The 14,429-nt window shown below is 55.7% G+C and overlaps 2 protein-coding genes across 3 annotated transcripts; one reads left to right on the top strand and one right to left on the bottom strand.

Moving 5' to 3' along the window:
- The first annotated feature begins 18 nt into the window (after window positions 1-18).
- On the top strand, window positions 19-1,897 carry FAM187A (family with sequence similarity 187 member A). The gene has a single exon (XM_036882909.2). It carries the CDS (start codon window positions 19-21, stop codon window positions 1,261-1,263), a length of 1,245 nt encoding a protein of 414 aa, XP_036738804.2. The 3' UTR covers window positions 1,264-1,897.
- A 192-nt stretch (window positions 1,898-2,089) lies between these two features.
- Window positions 2,090-11,195, bottom strand: GFAP (glial fibrillary acidic protein). 2 transcript variants are annotated; one of them, XM_036882907.2, is made up of 10 exons: window positions 10,704-11,195; window positions 9,717-9,777; window positions 9,429-9,524; window positions 8,520-8,681; window positions 7,217-7,342; window positions 6,722-6,942; window positions 6,104-6,147; window positions 5,625-5,744; window positions 4,283-4,368; window positions 2,090-3,687 (listed from the first exon to the last, which is right to left on the bottom strand). In XM_036882907.2, the coding sequence occupies exons 1-10, from the start codon at window positions 11,159-11,161 to the stop codon at window positions 3,646-3,648; spliced, it is 1,416 nt and encodes a 471-aa protein (XP_036738802.1). In that variant the 5' UTR covers window positions 11,162-11,195; the 3' UTR covers window positions 2,090-3,645. The 2 variants fall into 2 exon arrangements, with proteins under 2 accessions (XP_036738802.1, XP_036738803.1); XM_036882908.2 differs by lacking the exon at window positions 5,625-5,744 and having other exon boundaries at window positions 2,096-3,687; window positions 10,704-11,193.
- Between the last annotated feature and the right edge of the window lie 3,234 nt (window positions 11,196-14,429).

The following is a 14,429-nucleotide window of genomic DNA, read 5'->3' as shown; positions in this document are numbered from 1 at the left end:
CCCTTCCCTGCTGCAGGTATGAACCTGGCCCACACCACTCTGCTCCTGTGCACTTGGGGGAGTCTCCAGGCCTTTGAAATTGTGGAGAAAGAGAACATTTTTCAGAGGACCCCCTGCCCAGCTTTCCTAATGTTTGACAACGCAGCCTACCTGGCCGACATGAGCTTTGAGCTCCCCTGCCACTGCAAGCCTGAGGAGGTGTCTGCTGTCGTCTGGTACTATCAAAAGCAACTAGGTAGCAGCCACACCAAAGTGCTGACAGACTTCGATGGGCGAGTGCTGACTGAGGCGGCCCACCTGCGCATGGGCAGCGACATGCTGGTCCGCTTCAGCATCCGCATGTTCAGCCTGTTGGTTTTCCAGGCCCAGCCTGAGGACTCAGGCTTGTATTTCTGTGGCACCCGCAAGGGGGACTACTTTTATGCCTATGATGTGGACATTCAGAGCAGTGAGGGGATGGTGGCCACCTTCAAGGACCAGGGCCAGGAACCTATTGCAGATGAGCACCACGGGAGCCTCCGTGTCTTCACCACCTTCTGGGAGTGGACTCCCTGTGACCGCTGTGGGGTGCGCGGGGAGCAGTGGCGCATCGGCCTCTGCTACCTGCAGAGCCCAGATCTCTCCCCACGCTACCGCAGGGCACAGCCTGACGTGGTGTCCTGCGGTTCTCAGGCTGTGCCCAGGAAGCTCCGGGCCAAGGCCAGGGATCGTACACCTGAGCTCCTGGTTCGGAGCTGCATGGTGCCCTGTGAGAAGAGCAAGAAGATCCAGGAGGGTGTAATGGCCATCTTCAACTATGTGTCCAAAGTGGGCAGCCGGCCCTGGATGCCTCAGGTGCCCATTCAGTTCCACCAGCAGAGGCTGGGCCATGGACTCATCATCTCCTGTCCTGGGGCCCGGCCAGAACATGCTGTGGCCTGGGACAAGGACCACCAGTACCTGTACCTCACACAGTACCTGAGAGGCATCAACAGGTCCATGAGGGTGTTCATTGACCATGGCAACCATCTCCACATCCGCTTCACTCAGCTAGGTGACCGGGGCATTTACTATTGCTGGCGGCAGGGGGTGCAGATCGCTGGGTTCCGACTGGGCGTGATATCTCGAGGCTTCTACCCGGTCTCCTTCTCAGATCCTGAGACTCGCTCTGCTGTTAAGCTCACTCTGATAGGCTACCTGCTCATCACGGCAGTGTTCGTCACCATTCATCTCTGTCGCTGCTGCTGTTACTTATTTCACTGTGGTCCCAACTTCTTCCCCTAGGCTCTCCCTTCCCCAGCTCTGAAAACCAGGTGTGTTTAAATGTGTTTGTGAAATGATATCAGATGCCTCTGGGTGGGCATCCTGGGCTGGGATGTGTGGCAAGGGGGTTTGGACCGATCTCTTCGTTACAACCTGCTCCGCATTTTCATGGGCACACACCTGGGACCTGATCTGGGAAGGAAGGAAGCCTGAGGCAGGCGGGAGCTGGGAACTGAGGCCAAGATGGAAGAGCCAGGGCGTACATACCCTCTGACCTCACACTCAGAGAAGGAGGAAGTGAGCCTGATATTTATCAAATGGCCTATTTGGCGTTGAACAGTATTTGAGGTGCTTAATTTTCTCGTCTGCAAGGATTGCTGAGTGGGCACTGGTTGAATTGGGGTAGCAGGGAGAGGAAGAAAAGAGAGGGGGGCCTAGTGTATGTCCTCTCTGCTTCCTCCCCAGCCTCATCCTGGGACGAGAAGGTTGAAATGGTGGGTTTGGGAATAAAGGTAAAGGCTAGAACAGGGGAATTGAGGAAAGTGGAGGTCAAATTCAAGGCTTTCCTACGAAACTGCCTGGAGGTGAGAAGAGGGGCCGGGAGCCAAAGGCAGGGGCTGGGGACCCAGGGAAGCCAAAACAGAGCAGGGTTGGAGGTGGGATTTGTCACGTGCCTGCTGCAGGCTGGGCTTGGGGTCCTGAGATGATTGGTGACAGGAAGCAAGTTGCGTCTTTTCCCAGGCTACCTGCTGCCCCCTCCCGCAGCCCCAGCCACTCCTGAACAGATCAGTCCACTCTGGGAAGACCGCAGTTGTCTTTATTTACTTCAGGGACGAAGCCAGCAGCAGTGCCCTGGAGGTTAGCAGCAGCGGGTAGCAAGAGGGGGGGGGGGGAAGGGCACCAAGTCTTAGAAAGGGGGAGGGACTTCCACTTCTCTCTCCCTCTGGCCTTAGAGGGGAGAGGGGGACCATGGAGTGGGCCCTTTCAGCCCTACCTCTGGGCACAGGTGACCCTGTGCTGCCCCCTAGCCTTCCTGTGGAAAGCAGAGCAGCTGCTCTGGGTGAAAGTCACCTGCCTTGAACTGCCCTGACTCCAGGCTCTAGGAACACAAACCAGTGTCTTCACTCTGCTTGTGCCTCGATTTCCTGAATCATAAAATACGGTGCTACCTAAAATATGAGAGTACATTTTATACTTCAGTAAGAGGGGCCCAGAGGGGCCCTTGGCTTAGGGAAAAGCAGGTCACTGTGGGTTGGAGAGGGTTGGATGTACGGTGGTGGCGTCACCCAGCAGCATTTGCTGGGTTCGGGAGGCAGCAGCCGCTGTGGCCAGGAGGCCTGGGTGGACAGGGATTACACAGCAAGGAGGGGGCCTTCAGAACTGGGACGAAGTGTTCTCTGCCCCTGTGGACAGCAGCCCCTCTCCTGTTTTAGCACCTTCAAGAGGAAGGGTCACTTCCTTGATTTGCATGACCCAGAGGCCAAGTGTAATTGGTCAACCCCACCCCCCAACCCTGATGTCTGGCATCATCCCAACTGCTTCCTCCACCAACTCTACCTGCCTCCCTCCAGCCTGTATGCAGGCAGTACTCCTGGGCGTGGCCTCTCTGTACCCACACCCAGGGGCCAGGCAGACCCCTCTACTCCCTCCCAGCACCCCTTCCCTCTCCACTTACACTATAGATCCCCCAAGTGCTGAGAATGAAGCTCCCACATGCCAACAGCGTGCCCACATGGCAACAGGGTGCCCACATGGCGGCTTAGTGGGGCTGAGACTTGATACATCATTCAGGAGGCCCCTCTGGGATCCGGACAGGCCAGGAATTCTGTCTGGTGACTACTCCAAGTGGCAGGATGTCCCCACCCACTCTCAGACTGGTCAGGGTAAGTCTAGGAGAATAAGCCTCTGGCCAGGGCTGCCTGGCCCGTGGGGATTTCCCCTTCCTGTCTCAGAGCCTCAGTTTTCCTCCAGCAGCCTGAGGAAACTCAGAGGCCCAGCTCCCAGATACCACCCCCCCAGAGACCTCCGGCTCTGCAACAGTTGCTATGACAACAGGGATTAGGGATACGGAGGGTGATTTATTAGGTCCCCCTTCCCTCCCCGACTTCTCTTCCCTCCCAATTCTAACCCAAGCTGCTGGCCACACACCCCCAGGCTGCCCCTTGGGGTGAGTGTCCTGTTAGTTGGAGTTGCTGGGGCGGGGTGGGGGCGGGTTGCTGTCTGACAGGCCTAATGCGGACAGAGCCTAGGGCAGCAAGCTGGCACAGAAATGGAAGGAGGAGCAGCCGGGATGAGTGAGAACTCAGGTCTGGGGAAATTAGCTATTAGAGGAGTGGCAACTATCTCTTCTCCTGCTGCAGGGCCTTCATGCTGCGGGGTTGGGATCACCAGGTGGGTCCCACCTCACATCACATCCTTATGCTCCTGCTTGGACTCCTTAATGACCTGCAGGGGACAGAAGAGGTACAAAGTTCAACAGTTAGGAGGTCACACAGATCCCAGGTCCACCTCTGCTAGGCAATGTGACCCTGGGCAAGTCCCTAGCCTTTCGGGCTCTTTCTTTTTCTATGATAGTAGCTGGAACTCCCCTGGCAGCATTTGGGGAAATGGGGTAACACTTGTCAGATTTAGCACCGTGCCTGGCACAGGATGAACTGACCCTGTAAAATGAGCTAGTATGGTTGCTGGTGTGATGGGGAGGGGATTATGCCAGATCCCCTTTTCCTATTCCTCTGGCAGGTTCCTTTTACCAAGCTGGAAATTGAAAGTTGGGGAGTGAAGGCTATTAGCTCTAATTTTCTTTCTCTGTCCCTTAGCATGGTGCTGGGAACACCTGAGTCTAAGGGTGAGAAAGGAGAAAGCCTGGGCCAGGGGCCCTTCTAGTGTTCCTTCCCCTCTCCCAGAGCCCCTCAGGGAGCTCTCATGAGTGATGGAGAACCTTCAGTGTGCCAGTCCAGGCTTTCTCCAGTGCCTGGCCTCAGGAATTCCTGAGAGCAGCCAGAGCCTTGACAGGGCCTGTATCTTGGGTCCACCTCCTCACCTCTCCATCCCTCATCTCCACAGTCTTCACCACAATGTTCCTCTTGAGGTGGCCTTCTGACACAGACTTGGTGTCCAGGCTGGTTTCTGCAGTCGTGAGGAGAGGAGGCCTCATGTGGGCTGGTGGGATACTGGACCTCCTCTCCCACCCCCGGCTTTTCCATGAACCCCCTGGTCATGCATGTGAAAGCCTATTCAACCAGGTGGAGGGGGTCTAGGCTCTTCCAAAGGAGCTGGCGGCCCCGAGTCCCCACAGTGCAGGGAAGTGCTGGCCACTCCAGTGCCCTGCTTGCTGTCCTGGCCAGGCTGCATTTCAGCCCCTCTGCAAGCCTTCACCTGGCACCTGGCTTTCTGACGACCCAGCACTGTGCTGAGGAAGGGCACATGGGCTTTGCAATCAGGCAGAGCTGGAGTTCCAGTTCAGCCACATGACTATGGGCAAGTAAATTTACCTCCTTAAGCCTCAGTTTCCTCATCTGCAAAATGGGGATGATGGTGTCTACTTCTCTAGGTGGGAGTGAGGAGTCAGTTAACTGAAATGTATGTTAAACAACTAGCACATACTATTGCTCAATACATATAGGTCCCTTTCCTGTCCCCCATCCCCTTTCCTACTTTTTTCTGCCACTTCTATGGGCCCTAGTAACCCCTTACTGACTGACACTTGGAGTATCACCTTTACCTGGTCTGCCTGGTTAACCTTTGGGCTGCTGAACTGAGCCCTTGGACATACAAATCTAGTGTTCCTAAATTTCTAGCCCTGAACAAAAGACTTTTTTCCCCTTAGCTAAGAATCAGTTAAGGAGCACGTACAAATAAGAAGTAATTTAGTTTTCTCCCCATCAGAGAGAAAAACATAACATGTCACACTCACTAATATTTAAAATTAAGAGCAGAGAGCATAAACTTTATTCACTACAAGAGCAGCAGTCCAGGGGGAAATAATCCTCTGGGCTGAATCAGCACTGAGCTGAGCCACAGAGCCTTGGGGACAGACAAATTAAACAGAAGGCCTGGCCACTGGGCACAGTAAAACCCTAGGGGCCCTCCCAGTCACGGGGAAGAGGTGAGGCAGAGGCTGGCATTGGCCCGGGGGCCCCAGAGCATCTCATCTGAGCACCCAAGGACGTATCACCCTGAACATCAGCCAGCTCTGCTAGTTAAACCTACATTTACCCTGTGCCAGGTCCTGGGCTGGGCACTGTTGCTGGGAAAACAAAGGGAACTCCTAAAGGGAAGCCTGGGAGGAAGGAGCCTTAAGAGGATGGGGAAAATGGGATTGGTGGGCCTCACTCCCTTGTCACGCTGAGAAAAATAAGGTGTCTGAGAGGCAGGCAGCTAACCGAGAGCCGGCGGGGCTCCATTTACAATCTGGTGAGTCTGTATTGGTATAACTTGTATTGTGAGGCTTTTGAGATGTCTTGTGACCTTGTGACTTTCCCCTTCTTTGGTGCTTTTGCCCCCTGTAGTGACAAGCAGTTAAAAAAATAAAACACATAAAACACTGAGATGGGCAGAGCTTGCTTAGGGATCTTTGGACAGGACAGAGGTTAAGACCCTCAGCCAGTTCTGCAGTAGAATGGGGTGCAAGGGTAGGAGGATGGGACACAGGACAGAGTAGGACAGGGGCAGCTGCAAGCTCCACCTGGAATGCTCTGGGATGGTGTGTTCTGGCCAGCTCTGCAGTGAATTGGGAAGGCCCCCAAGGAGAGCCCCAGGTCCTTTGCCCTGGTCTTCCAACCTAGGCCAGAGTAGCAGCTCACAGGCCTGGGGGAGGGGGCAGGAATCCAACACCCTGGCCACAAGGCCCAGCTCTACTGACCTCGGATCTGCAGGTTGGAGAAGGTCTGCACAGGAATGGTGATGCTGAAAGACAGCAGAGGGAGGGGCTGACCATGCTGCCAAGGACATCCCCAGGCCGGTTGGTCCTGGTCTAGGGTTATTGTGACAGCCTTGAGGCCCTTCTCCTTGCCAAGAAAGGTTGACCCCATCTCCTAGCTCTCCCCAGCAGTCCACATGCTCCCTGGAGCTCCAAGAGTCTGCAAGGGCCTTGGGTATTATCTGTGAGGGGAATATCTCTATTCCAAGGAGAGTGGAGGCTTGAAGGATGGCAGAGGGGAGGGGAAAGTGATGAAGAAATTTCTAGGGAGGCAGAAGAGATGGGTCAGGAGAAGAGAAGTCCAATCTTTGTTGGGAGGGTAGGGAGTGAGCCTCTTAGTTTGGGGGGATGACCCAAGTCCTCATCCTGTGACCTAATCAACATTGGTTGAATTGAGTCCATTCATTCATTCATTCATTCATCAAACATTTATTGAGTACCTACTGTGTGTTAGGCAAGCCCTGCGCTGGGCACTGGGATAGGAGGGGGTTGAATAAGCGTCCCCTGAAGGGAGCAAGGCGACTCTAGGGAGGAGCGGCAGGCAGGATTCCCAGGGCTCACCGGTTCTCCTCGCCCTCCAGCAGCTTTCGGTAGGTGGCGATCTCGATGTCCAGGGCCAGCTTGACGTTGAGCAGGTCTTGGTACTCCTGCAGGTGGCGGGCCATCTCGTCCTTGAGGCTCTGCCCCTCCTCCTCCAGTCGGGCCAGCGCCTCCTGGTAACTGGCCGCCTCGCGCGCGTGGCGCTCCTCCTGCTCCCGCATCTGCCTTTCCAGGGACTCGTTCTGTGCGGAGGAGCCAGCCGGTCTCTCGAGGTACCTTCTCGGCGCGCTTCCCTCTGACCGAACAACTCGACTCCGAGAGGCTCCGAGGCCCCGCCCTCCCTGGGCCCGGCCGACTCGCCTCTGGGCCCCGGAGTGATTTTTCCGAGCCCCGTCCTCAGGCCTGGTCCCCGCCCCTGGCCGCTCTCCATCATCTGCTAGAATGGCAGGTCCCTTCTCCGCTTCGCCAGCCTCAGCTCGCCGACCCCTCCCCGCCTCCGGCCCTGCTGGCGCTCACCGTGCCGCGCAAGGACTCCAGGTCGCAGGTCAGGGACTGCAGCTGGCGCCGGTAGTCGTTGGCCTCGTGCTTGGCCTGGCGGAGCATCTCCGCGTTGCGGGCAGCGGCGTCTGTCAGGTCCGCAAACTAGATGGGAGAGGGCCCGACGGTGAGCCACGCGCGGGTTGGGGCCGCATATGGCCGGAGCTGTGCGCGCCGGTGGGTTGGCAGGTCTCTGGGAAATCAGAGAGCTGGGCAGGACCCCAGGGTTGTCGTCCACGTCATCCTGTGACACTGGCCCTGGGCAGGATTATTTCCAGCAACTGTGACCCATGGACAGACTCTGCTATGTCCCTAGCACCTAAAACAGTGCCCGGTCAGGGAATGAATGAATGGTTTGTCACAGAATCCAGAATCTCCTGTGCTGCAGCCCCATCCATGGGCCTGAACCCTGTCCTTCCCACCCTAGACAGTGGGTTCTGGCGAGCAGAGCCCTGGGTTCTGATGGCCCTCTCTCCTGCAGCTTGCCGTGAAGCTCTCACGACTCCATCAGGCCTTGGCTTGCCCAGAGCCATTCTGGCTTCTGCTACTCACACTCCTCAGCACAGCTCCCTGGGCCACCATCTCCAAGCCCTGGTCTCTCTGTGTTTTTCTGACTCCAGGCCTCTACACAGGTTCTGTTCTGCACAAGAAATGTACCTTCCCTCTTCTCTTCACGTTCATAGCTTCCTCACTATAATCTCCTCCCTGTTCCCCACATTGCATATAAATTCTGCCTGCAGTGTTTTCTTCAGATGCCATATTTGGGTGCAGATCACATCTCCCTGGTCAGCATGTCTCTGTATCCCGGGCAGTGCCTGGCATGCAGTGGATGCTCAGTAACCCAGGACACAGACAGCAGAGACATCAAGAACGCAGGCTCCCGGGTGAGATAGCTAGGGTTGGAAATCCAGCTCTACTGTTGTGGAGCTGTGTGACTTGGGCAAATTAGTTAATTTCTCTGGACTTCAGTTCTCTCATCTATCAAATTACAGTACCTACTTCATAGTAAAATAATCCATGCAAAGCGCAGGGTCTGACACGCAACAATGTTGGCTAATAATAATAGCACTAGTAGCAACAACAGCAATAATAATAATAATAGTAAGTACTTATTGGAGGTAATACTGCCTGTGTGAACCTGAGTAAAATACCTCACTTCTCTGGTGAAGGTCAGTCACTCAGAGATCATCTCCCAGCCTCCTCCACCCTCTTTCCCCAATTCTCTTGTATGGAGCCAGGAGGGCTGCCTGTAGAAGGCAGGCTGGCCCACAGTGAAGGCTACCTTGGACCGGTACCACTCCTCCGCCTCCTGCATGTTGCTGGATGCCACTGCCTCGTACTGTGTGCGGATCTCTCTCAGGGCTGCTGTGAGGTCTGGCTTGGCTACATCCAGCTCCACATGGACCTGCTGCCGGGCCAGCTGCTCCTGGAGCTCCCGCACCTCCTGGTGGGGGTGAGAGAAGGGATGCTAGGGCTTGGGGCCCAGGTGGCCACTGGGATTTCCTCACAGCGTCATGCTGTCTTCTGCCTGCCCTCAGACACGGATATTGGCTAAGGGAAATGGGGCAGTCCTAGTTGGAGGAAGTGGCACGGCCCAGGCTAGGAGAGGCAGGGGGTAGCTTGGGGGCCTCATGATATCCTCCTCCCAAACTTGGACAGGCAGAAACACTGAAAGAGTGCCTGTGGCCTCATAGAAGCATGACTGAGTTCTGAATCCATAATCTGAGGTCAGAGCTCAGTGGGGTCATTTTTTTATGAATGGCTTTCATTTAAATGGAGACACATGGCAGAGGGGGTGGAATCAGAGAGGCCACTGTGTGACCTTGGCAAGTTTTAACCTCTGTGGGCTTCAGTGTCCTCCTCTGTGAAAAGGAGACAATACTGGAAGGGTTCCTATTGTACAGGTCTGTCGTGAAGGAAAAAACGAGGCAACAAGGCCTGTTATAATTCTCAGTAAGTGGGCGGTGTGTCTGTGTGCATTTTACCAGGGCTTGGGGCTCTCCTGTCGATGCTTACCTCCCTCAGGGTTTCTCTGTATCTCTCTCTCTTTCTCTTATTTTCTTTCTCTCTCTGTCAATCTCTGTTTCTTTCTCTGTCTCTGAGTATCTCAGTCTCAACCTTCCTGTCTCTGTCTCTCTTTCTGTCAGCTGTATCTCTGTGTTGGTCTCTCCTCCCTCTGCCCTGGCTTTACCTCCTCATGGACCTTCCTCAAGAACCGGATTTCTTCTTCCAGAGACTCAGTCTTCCGTTCTAGATCCAGACGGGCCAGGGTGGCTTCATCTGCCTCCTGGAGTAGAGAGGGGCAAAGGGCCACTCTGACCCCAAACTCAGGCGCAGCTCCCTAGCCTTGTCTGACCCCTCCTTCTGTGACTCGGGGGAGCAGCACATTGCTCTGGAGGACTGGGCTTGGAGGCTGTGTTTGGGTGGGCTGCCATCAACACTTCCCCCCTCCCTTGCCCTACCCTGCCACCCTCCTGACCTGTCGATAGGCTGCCAGGTTGTTCTCAGCCTCCAGCCTCAGGTTGGTTTCATCCTGGAGCCTGGGGTAGGGGGACACATTCCTGGGTCCAGGCTCTTCTGATTCTTGGAGCCCTGCCCCAATCTCCCTGGAGGTGGCTGCCAGAGAGACCCTCCAGGACCAGTGGAGCGGCAGGAGCAGTGAGGGATGGAGGGGTCCTACACAGAACATGGCCAGGTGGGTGAGCAGATGAGGGCCCTTGCTTGAACTCAGTACTGAGGTGCCTCATCAGGGTTGGTACCCTGCTCCTGCTCACACTGGCGCTTCCACCAACATGCTCTCACCGCTGCATGCACAAATGCCCCTCCAGTACTCAGGGCTCACGCACATGCCCTCCCAGCTCAGCAAAGCCCTGTGCCCTTGGAATTTCCTCTGACCCTTTGAAATGGGTTTTATTAAGAGTCCCACTTCACAGCTGTGCAAGCTGATGTGCCTTGACTAGGGTCATAAGCTGGTGACGGCAGAGTCACCTGTGTTCTGAAGCCAGGCCTCCTGGCTCTTCCCCCACTCCCTTTGCCCTGGAGCCATCCCTCCTACTGCACACTGAGCTTCCCTTTCGAGTCCTCCTTCACACAGGGCGGGGCTCAGAATAGGTCTCAAGGCTCTGCCAGCTGGGGTCCCTGATTGCTCCCGCATAGCTTTCCAGTGGCAGCAGGGGCGGGAGGTGCCGAGAGAACCATTGCTCCCTGGATGAAGGTCTTTGGGAAGCAGATCTCTGAGATCCAGGGCCTCCTCCCCGTCCTTCTCATCATCTTATTGGGAGTAATAATAGTAATAGTAGCAATAATAATAATAAGTACTTATTGGAAGTAATAGTGCCCTCCCTCCCAGAGGTGGGGAAATGGGAGCAGTGAGGCAGAGCCCCCTGCACGAGATGCTGCAGGCCTGCAGGCACTCCGTCTGAGCCCTCCCTGTTCATGAGGCCCCCCTCCCTGGTCCCCTCCTCACTTCTGCCTCAGGGTGCCCAGGTCCTGTGCCAGATTGTCCCTCTCGACCTCAAGCCGGGCACTGTTGGCTGTGAGTTGATCGAGCCGCAGTCGTAGCTCACGCAGCTCAGCCTGGTAGACGTCAGCCAGCTTGGTGGGCTCCTTGGACCGCAGCTGGTTCAGCTCAGCAGCCAGCGCCTTGTTCTGCTGTTCCAGGAAGCGCACCTTCTCAATGTAGCTGGCAAAGCGGTCATTGAGCTCCATCATCTCAGCCCGCTCACTGGCTCGTGTCTCCTTGAAGCCGGTGTTGAGCGCCCCAGCCAGGGAGAAGTCCACCCGGGCTGGGAATGGAGGAGGCATTCGAGCCAGGGAGAGACGTGTGCCAGGACCCAGGCGGCGGCCGGGACCCAGGCCCCCCACCATCTCCAAAGAGGAGATGTAGGAGCGGCGAGCAGCTGAAGTGACGCGTCTCCTCTCCATGCTGGCCTGGCTCTGCTCACTCCTGGGCTTCGAGGACTTTATGGAGGAGTGGGCTGGCCTGGCATGGTGCAGGCTGCCCCTGGCAACGCCCCTGGCATAGCCTGAGGGGGTGGGGCTGGGCCGAAGCCCAGCCATGGGGAGAGCTCCTCTCACCCCACAGAGGTCATTGTGCCCAGAGGCAGGGCCTCCTGGGCACGCCAGCCCCCGCTCGGCTATGGACAGAGGTGCTACTGGGCAGTGCATGGGGCTGGATCCCAGGTGTGGGGCCCTCACCACCAGGCAAGGAGACCCTTTCTCTAGGAAGGCGAGTCAGTAAAGGACTGGACCAGACGACTTCTGACCTGCCTTCCAACAGTTAGATCCCATAATCCAGGCCTTCTCTCACTCAGCCCTCCTCTGTCCAGTGCCTGCTAGATGCTGGGAACTGGACGAAGGGCAAACCTGTTCCATACCCTCAAGGAACACCTATGTTAGTTTCCTGCCAGCCCTGTTCCCAACAGATTGCTGATGGCCTTCCCTCTGAAAACAGGCACCCCGCATTCCTGCTTTCTCCAATTCCCTGCAGTTCTGGGATTGTGGGCTGGAATTGGACACCAGCTCTTTGTCTGGATGGTCAATTGAGGCCTCTATCTGGCTATGGAGGGATGATGGAAGGAACGTGGGGGCCCTGATAGGTCAAGAAGGGGCAGCATTACGCTTTCTGGTCTTCTCCCCAGCCACTTGTAAGCCCCTGACTCAGTCCCACTGAGTTCACCCCTCCCTTGCCCAGCACCCCTTCCCAGAGCCTGGGCCTTGACAGCTCCACAAAGTGGTTATGAATGAGTTGGCTGTCCCAGCTCCCATCTTTGTTCCAGCCCTGGCCACCCCTCACCTCACTCTCACACTGGAGATTTATCTCCTCTGAGTTCCCACACATCAGGCGGACAGGATGAGAAAGACCTCTTGGGATGGGTTGGTTTGGGAACCAGGAGTCACAGGGTCTGAGCCAGGGGCCCCACACCTGGGCTCTATTGCCTGAGACTTCAGATCCATCTACCCCTTCTCCTCTGGTCGAACAGGGTCAGAGCCCTGCCCAGGCCCCTCACCTATGTGCATCCTCAGGCTTCTGGGAAGCAGCAGCCTTCCTCTCCCCACCCCTCTGCTGCCCATGCCCATGCCCGGGCCTCTGATCCCTTTTCCTGGGCACTTGCTGAATGGAGCCTTGTTTTCCACTGCTGGTGAGGGCTCCGCAAGGCCAGAGCAGCCCCCAGGGGGCTGTGCTGGTTTTATCCCAGAATGCCAGGCTATTAGGTGGGGTGCAGCCCAAGTCCCCTGGCTCAAAGAACTTCTCGGAAAGCATCTATAGGGGGCTGGGGTACAGCGCAAAGCAGACTCTGTGCCCACCCCTGACTATTGTGTCTTTGCCAAGGTGAGTCATTCAGTGGGCATGAAGGGAAGGCCCTGGGGGGGTTGCCAGCCCAGCCCTGCCAGGTCTCCAGCTCTGCTGACAAGGCCTGGCTGCTTGCCCCCTCCCCACCTTTCAGAGCCAGGCCCCTGAGCTCCCGTCCAGTCAATGCCCCCTGCCCTGTGCCAGGGAAGATACTCTTTATTTGGGCATGTAATGGGCTGCTTGCCAAGGTTCCCTCTGTGAGTCCCAGTGCAGAGGCGGGAGGCGAGAGTCCCTAAGTCTTTAGCCACGCTTAACCCTGGGCCTGAGCAGTAATACGGGGAGGGGAATGTTGAGGTGGGGGTTTCCAGTGACTTATGATCCTGCTGTGGATTGGGGAGCTGAGGAAGGGGAGATGTTAAAGGAAGAGCAAGACTGAGCACAAACTCTTGCCCTGACTCCTCTCTGTGGGTCGGAGTGGCTGTCCTTCCAGCTTGCTGGGCAAGTTGCAGGGTGCAGTCTCCTCTCTTAGTTCAAGTGAAATCTGGTTGAAATGAGCACAGAGCAGTCCTGGAGGGATAAGATGTAAGGAAAGCAGGAAGGGCTTGCCAGTGCAGCTCAGTGAATTGTACCTGTGGATGGGAGACACAAGCCTGTTCCACCAGCAGCAGATGGAGGTCCCACCTTCACGCCCTTTAGCCCCTGTCACAGGCCCAGGATTCTTGCTCCATCTTCAACACGCATCTACCTCTCAGACTCACCCCTACCCTCAGCCCTTACCTATCTAAAGACGTCCACACCGAGAACAACTGAAGAGGCAGGCAGACTTGGTCATGACTATTTGCCAAACTTTCATTATTTTTTATTACACAGTCATTGTAGAATAATCAGAAAATACAAATAAACAAAACAAAAAAACTTAATTAGCCATAATTTTGCCACCTGGAGATAAACAATACCAGATTTTTTTCCCACATACATATAAATTCATTTTTTGACAAGTAGGCTCATGCTGTACAAATTATTTTGTAATTTGTTCTTTTTTTACTCAACAATATGTTGTGAACATCTTCCCATATCAATAAATATTTATCTACATCATCTTAACAGCTGCATGGTTTTCCACTGTATGTGATAACTTAACCAAGCCCCATTGTTTGGACCGTTATATTTCCTCTGTCTGTCTGTCACACAGTTGCCCCAGGCTGACACAGCTCTAGGCCTCCACTATTACCCCTGTCCTCCTGGCCTGGCTCAGGCCCCATCAATGTGGCACCTGCTCTTCTGCTTCCCTAGTCTGAGGGCCTCAACATCCAAAGCTTGAGGCCAATATCTAGACTGACTTCTGGACTAGACAGCTGAAGGCTGTAGGCCACAAGGAGAGGATGCCTGGGCACCCCTCCACAGGCCTTCCAGCCAAGCCATACCCTGCTTTAAAGCAAGGTGGGGACAAGACCTCCAACCCACTGTGCCTCACCCCTGAGTCAGAATGTGCCAGGATACCCTCCTCCCTAAAGAGTCCAAATGCCTCCTGGGGCAGACCAATACCACACCTGGCCTCCACCCACACACCAGGTGCCCAGGTTTTCCAAATTTGCCAGCCTCTAATTCAAGCCACTTGCCTGATGTCCACTGACTCCGTTTGTGGCCCTGTCCCTCTCCCAGCCCTGGCACAGCATAGTGGTTGGCAAGCATGGGTGGGATGAAGAGAATGTGGATCTCTGGTGGTCCACTTGGTGACCAGTCTATTCATCCCCGTGACCCATCCCGAGGAAGGCAGCTAGGCTCTGGTGGCCACTAGATGGCAGTACTCAGCTGCCCAGGGCCTAGTGGCTGCAGGGCCACCCAGTTTAGAGGCAGAGAGAAAGCTGGTTGGTCTCACAGCTACAGGCAGGCTTTTTA

Source organism: Manis pentadactyla, chromosome 4 (assembly GCF_030020395.1).
Source record: "Manis pentadactyla isolate mManPen7 chromosome 4, mManPen7.hap1, whole genome shotgun sequence".
NCBI classification, from domain to species: domain Eukaryota; kingdom Metazoa; phylum Chordata; class Mammalia; order Pholidota; family Manidae; genus Manis; species Manis pentadactyla.
Note: the sequence above shows the minus strand (reverse complement) of the source record. Positions and strands in the feature narration are given on the sequence as shown.

Coding starts and splice junctions, on each gene's coding strand:
- FAM187A (XM_036882909.2), top strand. CDS start 19: ATGAACCTGGCCCACACCACTCTGCTCCTGTGCACTTGGGGGAGTCTC.
- GFAP (XM_036882907.2), bottom strand. CDS start 11,161: ATGGAGAGGAGACGCGTCACTTCAGCTGCTCGCCGCTCCTACATCTCC. Junction 8,682..9,428: donor TGAGGAAGGTCCATGAGGAG/GTAAAGCCAGGG, acceptor CACCCCCACCAG/GAGGTGCGGGAGCTCCAGGA. Junction 3,688..4,282: donor TGGAGATGAGGGATGGAGAG/GTGAGGAGGTGG, acceptor TGTCCCCTGCAG/GTCATTAAGGAGTCCAAGCA.